Raw genomic sequence first — 17,401 nt, 5'->3', positions numbered from 1 at the left:
TTACCAATACAATCTTAATTACAATATTTTTATGTAGCTTTTAAGTGGGCTTCATCTGATCCTGATCCTTCTTGCCTCTTTTTAAGCCTGACTTTTAAAACTATAGCTTTTTTGAAAGAAAATATTTACACATCTGAAGACCGGTGAAACTGAATATTTGGTACATTGATGCATGATGAATCTGGCCAGAAAATACTCTAAAATACTTAAATTCACACATTTTTAGGTTTCTACTTTTTTGTTCAATCTCTTCCTTACTCTTTTGATTGTTGTCTTTCAGGTTCAAACTGTCATCTTCCTATGTGGTTTATAAAATATGCAATGGCTAACAGGCCGTAACCACTATCAAACACAGAAAAAACATAAGTATCTGTGATTCTGTTTGCATAAAATGATATCTTACCAGATAAAACTTCAAAGATTGGTTCCATTTCATTTCTCCATATTGACATTTTACTTACTTAGCTTATGTTTATGCTTAGACCCAGTTTGTCAGCCTTCAGAGAGCAAGAATTTTAGCTTTTTAGGGAAAAAAAAAACAAGAAAAAAAACCCCAAACACATTTTGTATCCAAAGTCCATGTCTGATCATTTTCAGCAGTGTGTGGTATAGTGTAAGAAGGGACAACTTAAATAAGATTTTCATTTGATAGACAGATGAAGGACATGCTGAGCAACAGAGACCATGAGATATCTAGCTTACATCAGCAGCTTGATATATCTCATGTAGAGCTTGCAGAAGCAGGAAGAGTAAAGGAAATGGCTCTGAATGAAAACAGACGATTGCAAGATGACCTAGCGACAATGGCCAGAGAAAACCAGGTATGAAGGCAGTACATAATCCTGAAGTACTAAATTTATTTATTACTTGCTTACATATGGTAGTACATCAAAATTGCTATATCCTCAGTTTTGATATTGTGTCTTTAATTATTGGTATTTCTTGAACAGTGGGATATTAAAAATGACTGGGCAGAAATTGTAAAAGCAATTACTTTAGATACTTAAGTGTAGTCAATACAGTGGGGGAGACATAAAATAAATCTAGGACATAATTGTTTATACTCAAATGAGATTATATTAATTAAATGACTTGGTACTTGGTATTTAATTGGCAAAAAAAGTGGTCTATTATCTCTGGAAAAGGGATTATCAAGAGAGGGCAAGAAACTGCAAAAGCAGATACCAGGTTATTAGGTGAAAGTGGGAGGGAGGAGGACATTGCTAGCAGGTCTGAATTTGTTCTGGTACATAGTGATTCATTAGCTTCATTCATCTATTTTCGTTTGAAGCACTGGATGTATTGGGTGATGTGCACCACATTTTGAGAGAAGAATGTTTTGGAATGTACATCTTAATGTTTGTGTCCTACAAGATTTGGTGATGGTGGCTGTAAAGAGGTATTGGCAGGTTTCCAATTTCCAGTTCTGGCAAGGTTAGTTGTCATTCATGTATGTTGTTCTACAGGAACTTTGCTTTTCCTGATGAAACGAAAAAGACTGGGGAGAAAATACAGGAAGGTTTAAAATCTTCAAGACAGAGGGGTTGAAGAAAACTTATTTTTAAGGTCTGATAGCCCTGAGTAGTCTGAATTTGTTTCCTGATTTCAGGAATGGATAAGGCTGCACAGTTGATATGAATAGGAGGGCTTCCCTTTCCATTGGGTTGAGATATTGTGGGATTTTAGGTGATGAATTCAAAGGTGCCATCTGTTTCCCTGGAGAGTTGTTGTTACTGAATTGTCTTTGTATTGATAAGGCAGGTGTCATGGTGAGGTAGTGTCTTAGCATTCAGCTGTACATTGCAGCATTTTTTTGTGTGTGGGTTTTGGTTTTTGTGGAGATTCCATCCAGATACTTTGCCTGCAGAGTTCTATGTTATATGTATTAATTTGATAGGATATAATCTTTCCTTAACTCTAGTAGCTAAGAGTCATAATGTAGTTCCTTGCTAACAGCCATCCAGTCAGTAGCTTTAGACCAAAACCAGGTGGGAAGTAGATTATGATTGCCCAGTGGACTCTGAATTGGTCATGTGTATTCATGGTCAGCTTTCCACTTGAAACGTACACAGTTCCTCTTGGATTCTGATGGCTAAACACATTTCCTTGTAGACCGCATGTTATAAAAGCTAAAATTTAAATCAGTTACAGAATCAAAGTTGAAATAAATGACTTGAGGAATTACCTATTTCTGCAGGATATCATTAAATGTTTTCTTAAAAGATGAACAATCTCAAGTTGATGGTGTAGGTTAAATAAAAATATTGCAAGACAGAAAGTGTTGATAGATTTGGTGAATTAAACTGTTTGATTATAATCATTATTATCCTTATGACATCTTCATCTTGAGGTGTTCTCCAGGGGTCTGCAAGTTAAACCAATCACAGGTATGTAAGGCTTATTCTTTCAAGAGCATAAGGTATTTATATGTCCATTTGCCCTCTCCTCAACCACCATTGGTCCATCTCTTCTTCCTTGGAATTCTCTGGGTCTGTGATCTGTGGCTGGTAGAGCTTGAAGTTCATTCCATCTTTTTAATCCCTGACATAGTTTGAGGAATAATAAGTTGATTTTGTGCACCAGCTGGCTACTGCTGACCAAAAGCTTTGCAGCTCTCATGTGCGTGACATGAATGTCCCTGTACAATAGAGTGTGCGTATGGACAATCTGTAACAAAAATGTTCAATGTTTTATAGAGTAACACTTTTTTTGTTGGGCTAAATGTTAGGAAGGGTTCCATGGAAAAGAGGTGATTGTGATTTAAATAACTAGTCCAGAACTTTCTTGCAATTCATTACATTCAATTTGTATAGCAAATACAACTATTGCAGCATGTTAGGAAACTCAAATGCCTTGTAAAATTTTGCTGAGATACGAATATTTGTTTGAATTCACTGCATTGTACATGCCTACACTAAAGACAATCTAGGCCTTGTTAGTGAAACCATTTATTTCAGTTCCTCTTGGTCAAACCAGCTGAGCCTGAAGCTAGAATATACAACATAACAAGATATTTTAAGTCAGTGATGTAGTACTCTGAATAGTTCTTGCAAAACCTATAGTTCAATACATACATATGTGCGTGTATTTGAAATTAGAGATGCCATTCACTAGTATTTAATAAGATAAAATTTTAAATATTATCAAAATGTGATGACTAAGGCTTTCTCTGTGTGCTTCGGAAGGCTACCACAGAGACAAGCACACTATTTCAGCATATGCTAAGTACAGCACACATTAATAAGACTGCTGCTACTAATGAATGTTCATCTACCACAAAAAGAAGATGGGAAAGCAATAAGTAAATATCCTCTATTTCTCCCACATTTGATAGTGGGGATAGATGAAGACACTCGTCTTTTTTGCTCTCTGCGCTAGAGGCATCAGAGAAAGGTGAGAGCTGAACCTGAGAGCGTAAAAGTGTTAACAGTTCTAATATCTCAAATTCCATGGTGCATTTTTGATGTCTAAATAGATTCTTAATAATGCATTTAGTTATTTTATCTTGCAATTCTACTTTAAAATACATGTTCTTTTTTTATAAAGTTGATTTTTTAGTGACACAAATCTTGCCTTCAGTTGGGGTTAGTGTATCTTAAGACTTGAAAAATTCCAGTTCCCAAATGTCTGGTTGTTGGTTTTGCCGAAAATCAGTAGGATGTGTGTTCTTAGGGAAGCTGCAAAGTTTAGGAACTGATTTGATACTTGTTATTTTCTATAAGTATTCTTACCTGGAAAACTCCCTAGTATATCTAAAGTAATAGGGGATATTTCTGAACCTAACAAATTCCAAAGGGCTTTGACTAATATACTTAAAATTAGAAAAGAAAAAAATCTCCAGCGTGTACAATTACTTTTACTTAGTCTGATACTGTAATACATAGTGATGAATTCAGTCTGATGCGTGATTTTTCCTTTATGCAATCTGTTTAGGCTGTCACTACTGAGCTTGAAGATGCAATACGTGAAAAAGAAGAAATGAAAACCAGGGTTCATAATTATATAACTGAAGTTTCCAAATTTCAGACCTTGATAGCTTTGAAGGTAAAAGTATTAATCTGTAGGCAGTTGTGACTGTTTTCAGGAAATCCATTGGGTTTAGAGTATAACACATTCTCATTGGGACACAATAAACAAATTAAGAAATGTATGGTTTGAATCCCATTCTCCCTATCTGCCCCATTTCCTCCTTTGGGGTCTTTTTTTCCCTTCTTTGTAGTGTTTCAAGTTACTAGTGGATTCAGATAAAACATTGTTAAATATAAAGTGCTGATAAATTCTGGCACGTGACAATTACGTTTCAGTTGGCTGTAACACTGGAGAATGCCAAGAAAATCATGTTTGAATGTTGTTTTCCTCTGAATTTTGACGGGCCAACTAGTGAAATATCTGTTACTATTTCACAGTTGAAAGCAACAAGCAACTTATAACATAGTTTTTAATGTTTTACACTTTTAAAAGATAAATTTTGTGTGTAAACCTGCAGGAAAGTGTAAAAATACCACGTTGGAATGTTTTCTGTATGAATGTGTTTGTACTGACAAAACAGTGCTCTTGTAAAATGTGTTTTATTTGGATTCTCAAGTGTGATATGTGTTAATTAAAACTTAGGATCATTTAAAATAAATAGAATTTATGTCAAGACAACACAACTTAGCAAATTTATGATGTAACTTGAAAAGAGTGAGTTTTGCTCTGACTTTTGACTTGCATAGCTACATGACTGCATGTGAATTCATCCATTTTTTACAAGTAGAAACTGAAGCATAGAGAACAAATTAAGATTCATAGCATGTTAGCTTAGAACTCTCCATTTAAAACACTTGAAATTTATTTTTTAAGAATTTTAAGATATGTCATATACCCAAAGTGCTTCAGCTGTAGTTATGGCTGCATCTTTGGCAAAGGAGAGTCCAGTTTTCAAGTTGGTTACCAAAAAGCTGTAGAATATAGAGCCAGTGATCCGTTCTGAAAGGATGGTTTCAGGAATTTGTCTGGGATTATATCTGCATTCTGCCTGTGCAGTCAAAGATTTACTTTTCTGCAGTGTTCCCTTTCTTGTCACATATTTGTTTCCTAATGCCGCACCTCATTCTGTCTGCATCTTCCAAGTTCTGCAGGAAACACAGAAGGAGTTTCAAAAATGGTGGTTTTCCTCGAGATAAATCTGATTCATGCTAGCAACATGCTTATCCCTCTGTGCATTTTGTGAACTGGGGACCAAGGGAATTAAGTGGAGCTAGATAAAGAAGCAAAATTAGCTGCTGCTTTGCAAGAGGCATTTGCAGTTGTGCCAAATTGAAGTTCTCAAGTAACATATTTGCTTTATTGCTGCATGACTTGTAAGCATAAGAACTTACAGTTTGGTACGTGTACAATAGCCTGCTTAGCTGTATATGCCTGAAGAGGTGATCAGGCTTTCAGACACTGCCATAATATAAATATTTGTAAGAGCACAGTAAGTAAAAGAGCTGAAAAAGGACTCCTACTGGAATTTCTTGGCAAGGGCAGCACTAGGATCAGTACACCTCAGTGTGTATGCAGTGACAATGCAGAGATCCGAAACAACCCCTCACCTTGGAGCCTTGAAATTCATTATCAATGGCTTAAATATAAATGCTTCCATTCTAAAAAACTGAATGTGCTTGCCAGTGCACTTATTTACTATTTGGATTTGCAAAATGGATGAAGGTCTTTAGTCATTTCCAGATAATGGGATAGGGAGTCAGCATGTAATAAGTTCTAGCAGCTTGAAGGTGATCATTGCAGAATGATTTACTGTTTCATCTAGGAAAAAGAAAACCAAGAATTGTTAGAGAAGTTCCGAATGCTCCATTCACAAGCTGAAGACTGGGAAGTGAAGGCTCATCAAGCTGAAGGAGAAAGTGGCTCAATACGACTTGAACTCCTTTCTGTGGATACAGATCGGAGACATCTTCGAGAGAAAGTAGAACTTCTGGAAAAAGAGATTGAAGGGGTAATAACTTGTGCAATGAAATTCTGTCAAGCAAAGTGGGATACAATCAAGTGTATTTTCGTCAAGTCAACTTACTGTTTTTAATGCTTTAATGTAAAATAATTCCAACATGTGAACATTTCAAATGTGGACACACAACTGCTTTGAAACAGTAACTGATTTTGGTTAGATGTTAGCTTTCCTTCTCCCTTCCCTGATTTTCCAAAATTAGTCACTGTTCAGATTTTAATACTTCTAGATCTCTTCTGTTGTGTGGTCACTGCTGTTACGTTGTCATACAAGATTTTTCTTAGTTGCTTCAAAATATTTACATATCTCATTGTGAGTATTTAGGCAACCAGTTTTATGAGTATCTTCTAAGCTTAGTTCTTACATGTCTTTGAAGCTTTGAATTAAGCATGTGAAGTATTGGTGGCTTGAGTAAAGGTGAGTATATGATAGTAGTAGTCCAAATCCAGAGCCAGGAGTCCATAATACCAAAACCTAGAATAACTGTAGCAAATAAGGAGGTTTAAAAGCAATAACTTCATGGAGATCAAGGAAGTTTTAGAATAGAATAGTTGTGGATTGACCATATTTTGTCACATGCTTTTAATTAGCCAAAAAGAGTTTAAAACTCTAAAGTCTCTAAAGAAAAAGTAAGTAATAAAAACACCCCTAGTTTTTCAGCAGAGAACTGTTCACTTGACATTTGACACTGAGGAGGTATCCATCTTTGTTTAGCATATCGCTGCACATCAAGCATATGAATCTCAGATCTCCTTCTTTACAAAAAATGTGTCCAAATTGGAAGAGGATATTAAACGTGAAAACCAGCACAAGTCTTCTGTGTTGGCGGACCTGGCTTCTGTGAGGGAGCTCTGTGTGAAACTTGAGTCCAGCAAAGAAGCTTTATCTCGTCAGCTGACATCCAAAAGCATGGATCATGAAAGGGTAAGCAGCAAAGGCAAACTTAAATTTGCTGTAGTAAAATACTTTGCTTTTAGTAGTTTTGAAGAAAATAATAAATTCCTTCTGAGAGCAAGATAAGCTAATTTACATCACCAGTTTTACATTTATATACAAATTATCAATTTTGCAGTACAAAGATCTGTATCTGTGGGTTTTGTACGAAAAAGAGGGATTTTCATTCATTGTCGCTACAAGGTACGACAGCATACAAAGTATGGTTTTTTCGCTATGCCCCAGAGACAAATGACATTTAGATATCAAGGTTTTATGTCCTGTTTTTAAATTTACTCAAATTTTCAACTTTTTCTAAAAAGTGAATAGTGCACTCTTATTTAGATATTAAGGATTTTTCCTTAAAGGATTTTTTCAGTTAAAGTGAAATTTAGATTTGGCTGAAGTTCATTAAATATTTTGAAATAATGTAAATCTTTCAAAGTATCCATAGTTTCTGAACTTTCTTCTTTACAGCCAATGATTGTATATTTGCTTAGGGAATTGGTGAGGCTTTCTGTTCCTGTAATATTCCAAGTCTTAAGAACAGCACTTCTCATCCACACAGAATTTGTTTCTATTCTTAGAACTGATGAGGAAAACAAGTATTCCTACATTTTCAGCGAAAGCTAATAAGCTAATTGTGAGCTAACCTAGTCAAATAGAATGTAGTATACAACAGCACTTCACAAAAGAGAACTCTATATATTTGGTGTACAAACAGTGTATTAATAATGTCTAAAATTTGTGCCCTAGATTCTAGGTGAATTAGAAGATAAAAAAGCAGAAGCAGAGCTGCTGAAAAAGCAGTTATCCAGTGAAAGACTTACAGTTCAGAATCTTGAAACATTGCTGGCTGCTAGTAGAGACAAAGAATTTCAGAACCATTTAACAGCCACGGGGAAAGATTCCGAAATTCAGTTGTTGAAAGACAAGCTAACACTTGCTGAGAGCAAACTGTAAGTTTTAACAAGGGTATGTATGTGTGATGTGGTTGACAAAGAAACTTCTTCTGTGTGAAAGCACTTATTCACAAAGTCAAGTTCTTGATGTTCAGTATGGCTGAGCAGATGTTTTACAGCCATGTCTTTTTGCCCTTTCATGGCATCATTTGCTTAAAGTTTCTTTACAGACCTTTTGTCTTGTTTTCGTTAATAGTGCTCTGGTGGATGTCAGTTTAGTACAAGCAGTAAACTTGCTCATGATTCCCATTGGTCAGTCAAGGAGGTGATGCCTTTCCTCATGTTTACTTGTCTGACGTAAATGTCATCTTTTCAGTGCAATCACTAAAATAATTTCCTTCTGAGCCTCTTACTGACCTAACTGTCTAATAGCAAGGTAGCTGATTTGTTCCTGACATTATTTCCACTACAGAACCAGCCAACCCATGATAATTTGTACATTTCTTTAGCTGTTGAGTACATACCTCAATGTATGTATGCATTGGATATTTAACCTTTGCATCAGAATGTATTAATCCTCAAAATATATAACCACCTGTCTCACAGTTTCTGATTTTCTTCTTTGTTTCAGGAAGCAATGTAATTAAACTCTACTTTTTAAGTAGAAGTCATATCTTCAGCTTTGAAGAGTTTAACTATGAGTTTAATTATTAAAGACCACACAAATTTTCTTAATCTTGAACTATTTTGTGTTTTTATATTGGAGATTATTCTGAAGTCCTAACTCCTTTAGAACAATGTGGATTCATCAAGTATCTCAAAGCAGATTGAAAGGAAAATTTCAACATACAAAAAAATAAGTAGATTAAATCCATGGTAAATGTGAATTGCTTACATACTGAAGATGCCTGTTGTCCTTTGCTTAAAGTAAGAATCACTTAGGTAATAAATAATGAAGTTACAGTGACAGTGCTTCAAAAAAGCAAAAGTACTTTTGCTGCTGTTAACTGTTAAGGAAGGAGTCCTATATTGTTTATTGATCCTTTGAAACAGAAATGGAACCAAAGCTGACACCCACACTAAATGTGGCCAGTACTTTCTGTTACAGCTAACTGCAACTTCTTACGCTGTGCATCTGCCTAGAATACAGAGAACTTTTTAGTACTCTTGTAAAAGAAAGACTAGTCTGTTTGGAACAATAAAGCTGGACAGGGTGAGGTGGGATCTATTTTGTGTGTATAAAATTAATGTGTGAGGGAAGTGGGAGATTTAAGAACTTTTCTTCATGATATGGAGCAGGGAATTGGAAGTTTCCGTGATATGTGTTATCATGACATAATTTGCCAGTGACTGTAATGGTATTTCTACATTAAATAGCAAGGAGGAGTAGCTGCTGAATGTAGATGGTGGCAAAGAGTAAAGTCAAATTGAATTTCAGAGGAAGAGAAACAGATGTGCCCACTTAGTAAACAGTGAGGTAGGGAGAGAAATGTTTGGAAGGTAATGGGACAGATAATGCTTCTTTGAGATACAGAAGATAGCATGCCTAAAAACTATCTAACTTATGATGCAAATGTGCAAGAATAAGGCTTTTGGTTGATTTATATAAAGGCTACAATGTTCCATTTGACAGTGGTCGACCTCAAGTAGCAGTGACCTCAATGAATCTGTAGATGATGGACACTATTAACTGTCCCTGTGCAACTCACCTTACTTTGTGTTTTAGAATTGCAGTTTTGTTTACTTAGGGGAAAAAAGTCAGTTGCATATGTGAAAGTTAAAAAACCCCACAACAACAAAACCAGTGACTTTTTCCAAAGTTTTTTTCTGCACACATTGTAGGGTTCCTTTCTTGTTCATTGTAAATGTCAGCACTTGGATTATTAATAGAATAGGATAATGTAGGAAGAAGGAAAACGTTCTCTTTGAGGAAAAGTGGCTACTCTGCTGAGTTGTTGTGGTGGTTCAAGACAAGCTGGCAGCAAAGCCCCACACAGCTGCTCACTCTCCTCCCTGGGATGGGGGGGGGGGACTCATAGTAACTAAAATATAATAACAGTAAGAAAAATAAAGTATTATGATGGTAATTAAGATAAAATCCAAGAAAATGACAAGTGATGCACAATGCAGTTGCTCACCACCTGCTGACCAATGCCCAACTGGCAATCCACCCCTTCTGGCTAACTCCAGTTTATGTGCTGGACATGATGTTCAATGGAATGGAATAGCCCCTTGGCTAGTTCAGATCAGCTATGTTGGCCGTGTTGCTTCCCAGCTTCTTGCGTGCACACCATCCTCCCCACCTGCAGTCCTCTTCACTGGGAGGGCAGAAATGGCCTTGGTGCTTGCAAGCACTGCTTAGCAATAACCAAAACATTGCTGTGTTATCAACATTCTCTTCATCCTAAACCCAAAATATATCCCTGTGGCAGCTACTAGGGAGAAAATTAACTATCCCAGCCAAAACCAGGGCAGTTATTTTCCTCTGTTTATCTCAGAGTTTCTGCATGTTGCTAGACAAATGTTCAGGTGTGAAAACTAGTTGTACATACACCTTATTTTCTGTTACTTGGTTTGTAGTAGATGCAGTCTAAAGAAAATGAACTTAAAATGCTCACAGCTGTGACTGAAATGTGTGACAATTATGTCTATGTCTTGCAAAATATAAAAATTCATTTGACTTCCCAAAATTTTAGTTCCGAGTGGCAAAAATCATGTGACTATTTTCTGAACTTTATATACAGTTTTGGTCTTATTGTGCCATTGCTTCCACTCTAATTGTGAAAGCACTGGGACAATAAGGTACAGGTACAACTACTAATGTCAGAAGGATTCTCAAAGATTAATTTGTGAAGTTCTCCAGTGCTGTCAAGAGTGAGTAGTTGTGTTATTCAAGAATGCTGTTTGGGAGACAGTACAGTAAACGAGATCTTGAAGCTCTATAGCGATTAAGTATTAAATAAACAGAAAATACTGAATAGCTAAACTACTTGTTGAGAGCTATCTGTATCTACTCTGAAAGAGACGGATGTCCTGTGAAAAAAAAGTGTCATCATGTAATCTTATTATATGATGATTACTGTGCATAGGGATTTCAAAATAAAATATTTCTTAATTTTTGAGCAATTTACTTCATGATCTTAATTTTCTTTAAATATCATTGATATAGAATAACCTCAGAACTCACAAACCTGTTTGCTTTCTTTCTTTATTTTACAATAATGATATTGGGCCCAAGAGTATGCCTGTCTCTGAAGGACTTAGTCTAAGATATCATCAAGACCTCTTGTCTTCTGCGTCTATTCTCAACACACTGGATCAAGATACCATTCTAGGAATTTAACTGATGAATAGGGAAGACAGGAAAAACTATTCTGCGGTTCATTTTGGATCAAATCTCTTGAGTAGTTTGCATCTTCCTGGAGTCAGAGACCAGCGAGTGCCAGACAGGAAGTATGTGACTGAGATAGAAGTGGATCTCGTTTTTCAGAATTCACATCCAGTGCTTTGGTAATAAACTAGTACATCTCTGCTTCACCAGAAGTGACTTCTGAGCACTGCATCTCATATTGGCTTTGAAGACTCTATGGAGTAACATGGCTGTCTATCTAGACTCTGGTTTAGACAATTTATTTTACACTTTTTTTGCTTGTTTCATAAAGCAATTAATGGTGTTTTAAAGCCAAGCATCGAGTTGTCCAAGCTAATGACTTGCTAAGAAGTATATTTAGTTATGCTACTTAAAATTTTCAAGGCTGCTTTTCATTTTGATTCTTGCAGTTGGGCCCCAACAGCAAGGGTGTAGTTGACAAGCTTTCAGACCCTATTTTTTGCTGGTCTGAGCTTGCATTAATACAGTTTTTACTTAGATTTGATTCCATTTTCTTCACTAATGGCCAGATAGTTACAGCCTACTTGATATAATTTTTACTGAAGCCATATCTCTCATGTTTGTATTTTTGTGAATAGTTACTGCTTTTTTTCTTCAAGTGTACACATCTCACATTGCAACAGAGGACAGTAAATTAATTAATGACTCTTTTCTCTGTTTTAATAAAACATGTTTATGTTCACCTTGTCTGGAAAAGAACATGATGTATTGTAGTAAGGATGTAGTGAGGCTTGCCAGCTTCTCACCTCTTTGTTACCTTCAGTTCTTCCAGAAATGTTCTGTTACATTAATTTTATTCTCACTGCTTCTGATTTGTCTTTGACTTGGTCTTTGTGAAACAACATAGCCAGTGTCTGTTTTTGTTTCATTTTACTTTAATGCCTCTAAGCTTCTGGCTGACAATGTTCAAAGAAAACTTTGTTGCTTCTCATGATTTTTGTTTTAGAAGCAGCTGTAATAGAGAGGTTTCCTTGCTTCGAAGCAAACTTGCACAGCTGCAGACTGACCGTGATGTTTTAAAAAGGCAACTCACAACTGAGCAATTTGAACGGTAAGATGCTAGTTTTTTCAATGAGGTGACTCTTCTTGTTTCTTCTTTCTCATTTTAAAACTGTTGCTTTTTTTAATAGTGAGGAACTGTTATGGAAAATTGTGTTCCTATTGTGCAAAAATTTAATACTCTCCTCTTGAAAAACACTTTTTTAATTAGAAAAACTCTAACACACTGTCTGAATTCCCTCATAAACTTCTTGAGTTTACCATTACATCTAAAAAAAATTTCTTCTCATGAAAACAAGAAGAATGTTCAGTGACATGATAAGAAAACAAGACTCTTTGCAAAGTATTCTGAAAATCAGCATCCTGGAGTAGCAAAGCGTGCAACTGAAATTGCTATCTGTTGGTAGAGAGCGTGCAATTCAGGAAATGCGTCGACATGGTCTCTCCACATCCTTGTTACGTGCCTCACCTCCTCTCAGTTCAACATTAAGGTCTCCCTCACACTCTCCAGAACGTACCACTGTAAAGACACCTGACCAAGCAGCAGCTGAAAAGTAAGCAAGTTGATTTTAGCAGATTGTTTCTGTTGAAGCCTTAAGTTTAAACTGTTTCTAAATAATACCTTTTGAATTCTGTGAAATTCTTTTATATTTCAAGTGGTTCTAAGTTCTTCTGTTGATTCTTCTGCTATAAAATATTGATTGGAAATGATACATGCAAAGTGCATATAATGTAATGGATCCCTGTTCTTGTTAATTGTCTTGTAGCACCCAACAACTTCCAAATATGTATCGCCTGCTTAGTATTGCCATTAATCATTTACAAATATATATTGCCAATTTCTTATCCTTAGAAGTTATCTCCAAATAGCAGATAGTTTACATTAAGAGAAATGCCATGAAATTCTCTTCAAATGCATTTGAACCCTACACATCAGATGAAACTGTCTCCAAAATAAGTGCATAAAAGTAACGAATGCATCTTTCGTTGTTAGTGCTTAACTGCTATGCATGTCTAAGACCATGTTCACTATAGTCCATGAAAAAGGAAAATCAACCTCTCGCCCGTCCGTTTTCACTGACATTTTTGTTCTTCTACAGATTGTTATTGTTTTATACATGTTAACAGGCGTTATTGACTTTGTATCGCATCTGTCCTATACCGCATAATAACTTCCAGTGATGACAGGAAGAGATAAACAGCAGTTTTTTAGGAAACGTATGCTATAATAATTACACAGTATACTGTAAAAACTCATGTTTCTAATTGCAAAACTCCAGGAAACAGAATTCCAAGATCATATGATTTTAATCTTTATTTTTGTTGATAAATACATACGGTTTATTCCTCAGCTTACATTTTTTAACAAACCACAAATGTCCTAAGAACCGAGATTGGCATGGCATGATCCACATTGTCAGCAATTTTTTTTCTTTTGAGAGTTTTTAGACAAAGCCAAAAAAAACCCCAAACTAGGAAACTTTTGCAAATGAGACCTTGGTAGTAGGGATGCAACAGCAGTTAGGACTTTTACTTTACTGCTGAGCCATTAGGCAAACTCTGATGTACTGCAAATCAACATTTAGACTGAGATAATGATAGATAATATATTTCTAAGAATGGGTATCATCATTAGAGAATTGTCATTAGCCTTCCTTGCTTTATAGTGAGTCCCAAGAGCAATAAAAATTGTCCATTTGATACACTTGAAGAATACCATATAGTGAACTATTTTTGTCCTACCATTTGCATACTCAGTTTTAACAATGAGAGCTCTCTACAATATCTTATGAGAAAAGATCCCATTCTCATTATGTATTTTTAAAGAAAGTGGATTTTAATAACTGAATTAATGTACAGTTTAATTTTTTGCTACCTTGCCTTTTAAACCTGTCAATAGATTAATACATTAGAATGATCTCAGTAGTACTATCACTATCTTAAACTATTCTTATTTATTCCTTCTGGGAGCTTACCACAGTAAAGCGTACTGTGTAATTACTGTTCTGTAGTGTTTCAGCTGTTTCTTTCTCTAATCTGATTTAATCTTCTCAAACAATTTTCTCTTCTTTCTTGTCTCTCATTTACTTTGTTGAGCATTTGAGCAATAAGTCAACGAACTGAAAGTAGAGTTGTAGATCACATGCTGTAATAGCTGATATTCAGGAGTAGCGAAGAGAACATGAGGAGGCTAAGTCTAATTATTGCTTTTTATCCTGATATTCATTAGTAAAATTATAGTACCTGGCTTCATTTTCAAACTTTTCTTTCTCCACCAGAAATGTGAACTTCAAGGAATGACCACTCCTTTAGCAACTGAAACATTTCTTCAAAGCAACAATTACCAGCAATTTCTGAGAACTGGTGAAGCACTCAACTTTGCAAAATGTTTATTTCCCAACTGGCTGGGGTCACTGTGTTTTGCTGGCTGATGGATGGGTTTTGTATCAAGGCTAAGTTTTGCTACTATTTTGCAAACATCAAAATAATAAGAAGGAAATGACTACTTGATATGACAATCTCGTGTTTTCATTTTACTGTTATACTTCTATTTTCTTACGTGGTTGCAGAAGTTTGTTCATCTTTGTGTGCGCTAACAGAATAACAGACGTGATTGTCTTACTGCTGAGCCAGTGTATATTTTACACTCATGACAATATTCTCTGTTTGGGCTTTTAACAAGTGTGTTCTGTTTACATGTTGTTCTTTGCGCTATTTAAAGATATTATCTATTTTGTGAATGCATTTTGTGTACTGTACCTTTTCTTAATTAAAAAACAGATTTTTTTTATTAATGTTATAATAATGTAACAACTAGTCATCTTCATTTGTTTAAACTTTGTGTGAAACTACATTTTAAGTATTATCTCAATATTAAATAAAAAGGGCGGAGGAAGGTTATTTTTTAAGGTATATTGAAATCCCTTAAACATAATAAAATTAATGGTAATGTCATTTATATTACATTTTTAAATCATATCTGGAGATATTTTCAATATTTTGGTTTTAAAAGGTCAGAACAAAATATGGAATCCTTCACTCAGTTAAGCTCAAGCTGTTGGAGAAGCCTTCATGTTGTGACAAACTTAACAGGTAAATGCAATGAGAACTAATGTCCGGTGTATGTAGCAGAGGAGCGTTTCATGTTTAGACAATGAAGTACGCAGCACTGAGAGTCCTATGTGATGTGGATTAAAAAAGGTTAAGATTAGGGCTTCAGTCTTTCAATTTAAAAGATTTTATTCAGAAATTGGTGCATGTGTGGCAAGCCTGACCTATTTAAATACTGTTATTCCTAAGTGAAAGCACATGACCACAGATTTCTTGGGTTTTTTAAAAACCATTCTTTGGGGCAAGAGCGTAAGAAACCTTTTGTGTGCAGTTGTGGTACCTTGGTCTTTAGCTTTATGTATACAGACATTCCAGTTTCATTTCATCTCCTGCCCCTTCTTAGGTACTGTAAAGATTGTAACAGCTGCAGCAGTGTGAGCTCCCAGAGCTCATCTTACCATTCATCCTCCACTGTCACTGTCACTATCAGCCAAACGAGGGAAGAGAGAAGGCCTGGCTGCGGTGCATGCACTGTTCAGCAAGAGCTGAAGCACGGGGCTGTTAGCAGCACACTTTTGGCTACAGAGGCAACCACAGCTCCCTGCCTGGGCAGCACATATGGCTTGCCTGAGGTAACCAACTCCTCAGGCATGTCCTCTTTCCACGGCTCTCCATGCCACAGCAACAGCAACATTCTGGGCAAGTCCAGCAAAGGGCCCTGAACACAAGGAAGGGATGGGAGCATCTTGGCTGAGGCTTGGCTCGGCTCAACAAGCTGAGGGCATGCAGCCTGCAGACAAGAGAAGGCTCAGGCGTAACATATCTGTGTACCCTCAGCAAGTTCACTGGATGGGACAAGGGGTAGTGGGATGAAGTTGGAGCTCAAAAAGTTCCATTCAAACATATGAAAAACTATTTCACTGTCCAGGTGAGGGAGCCCTGGCACAGACTGCCCAGGGAGGGTGTGGAGTCTCCTTTGGAGGTTTTCAAAACTCACTTGGACATGTTTCTGTGTGACCTGATTGAGGTGAACCAGGGTTGGGCTAGATGATCTCTAGAGGTCCCTTCTACCCCCTACTAGTCTGTGATAAATACCTGATGAGTGGGAGTAAAAATGTTGAGATGGTTGGTTGTCAGTGGCATCCAGTAAAAAAGACAATGGGCACAAATTGAAATACAGGGAATTGCATTTAAACATAAGATTTTTTTTTTTTTCCCTTGAGGGTGGTCAAAGAGGGGAATAGGCTGTCCAGAAAGGCTGTGTAGTCCCTATCCATGAAGGTAACTAAATCCCAGTGAGGCACAGTCCTGGACAGTCTGCTGTAGATAGCCCTACTTTGAACTGGGAGTGAGACTTTATGATGGTCACCAGAGGGGTAACTGTGACTCTGTGATGTGCCAATCCAGCTGTAGTGGAATTGTTCCTTATTATCTATACAATGATCACTGACTTTTTAAAATGATGAGTATAAAAATAGTTGCATTGCCATTGTTTTGTCTCAATATTAGACTTGTCTACATTATAGCTCAGTGAAGGTGAGTGTTGGAATTTATCCTGTGATGGATGCTCACCCCAGCTGCGTGTGCAGCTAGCTCAGCAGCATCCTAGCAGAGCTACTCCGACAGCTTTGCAGTAGTATCGTTTCAAGGTGATGGTGCAGGAATTACTGTTTGCTTAAAACTAACCAGAATGGCATGATGGCAAATGGAAGAAAGTGGGCTAAATTAGAGTGTCAGTGGCTGCTTCTCCTTGATGTTAATACTACAGAGCAGGGACAGACATATTTGCCTGAATGCAAACATAGAAATGAGTTGCAGAGTGGTCAGTCAGCCGTAAATCCAGGTCTGCAGGAGATCCCTCACTTTGATGGGATTTTTTTCTTGAGCCTCCAAGTCCAAAGGAGCTTCTCTTTATTTGAGAAGAGAGGTGTGGGTTACGGGACCACAGCTGTGTGCAGTCTTTATCTGTACCCTTTTGCTTTGCATAAATGCTTAAATCAAACGTCTTGAGCAGGAGACGAGCACCCTGGCTAGCTCCTGGCTTTTAAAGGTCCAGTTGTGCCACCTAGCGGGCCAGTGTCTCTCCTAGCAACCATGGCACGTACTTCACAGATGCGGCTTTCTCCATAGAAAGTCTAG

The 17,401-nt window shown here is 36.6% G+C and overlaps 1 protein-coding gene across 10 annotated transcripts in view; it reads left to right on the top strand.

The window, feature by feature from the left end:
* The window catches only part of CEP135 (centrosomal protein 135), a 36,607-nt gene extending 21,642 nt beyond the window's left edge, over positions 1–14,965 (top strand). For 3 of the 10 annotated variants that reach the window (XM_061993707.1, XM_061993705.1, XM_061993713.1), the window contains 8 exons: positions 653–821; positions 3,934–4,044; positions 5,792–5,977; positions 6,701–6,910; positions 7,676–7,878; positions 12,159–12,263; positions 12,619–12,765; positions 14,491–14,965. In XM_061993707.1, the coding sequence (XP_061849691.1) occupies positions 653–821; positions 3,934–4,044; positions 5,792–5,977; positions 6,701–6,910; positions 7,676–7,878; positions 12,159–12,263; positions 12,619–12,765; positions 14,491–14,512 (1,153 nt within the window). In that variant the 3' untranslated portion in view covers positions 14,513–14,965. The other 7 variants (XR_009818498.1, XR_009818499.1, XM_061993710.1 and 4 more) reach the window with 7 other exon arrangements.
* The last annotated feature ends 2,436 nt before the right edge of the window (positions 14,966–17,401 follow it).

Source organism: Colius striatus, chromosome 3, assembly GCF_028858725.1.
Source record: "Colius striatus isolate bColStr4 chromosome 3, bColStr4.1.hap1, whole genome shotgun sequence".
NCBI lineage: Eukaryota > Metazoa > Chordata > Aves > Coliiformes > Coliidae > Colius > Colius striatus.
The sequence above is the reverse complement of the archived record's forward strand: the minus strand, read 5'-3'. Positions and strand labels throughout refer to the sequence as shown.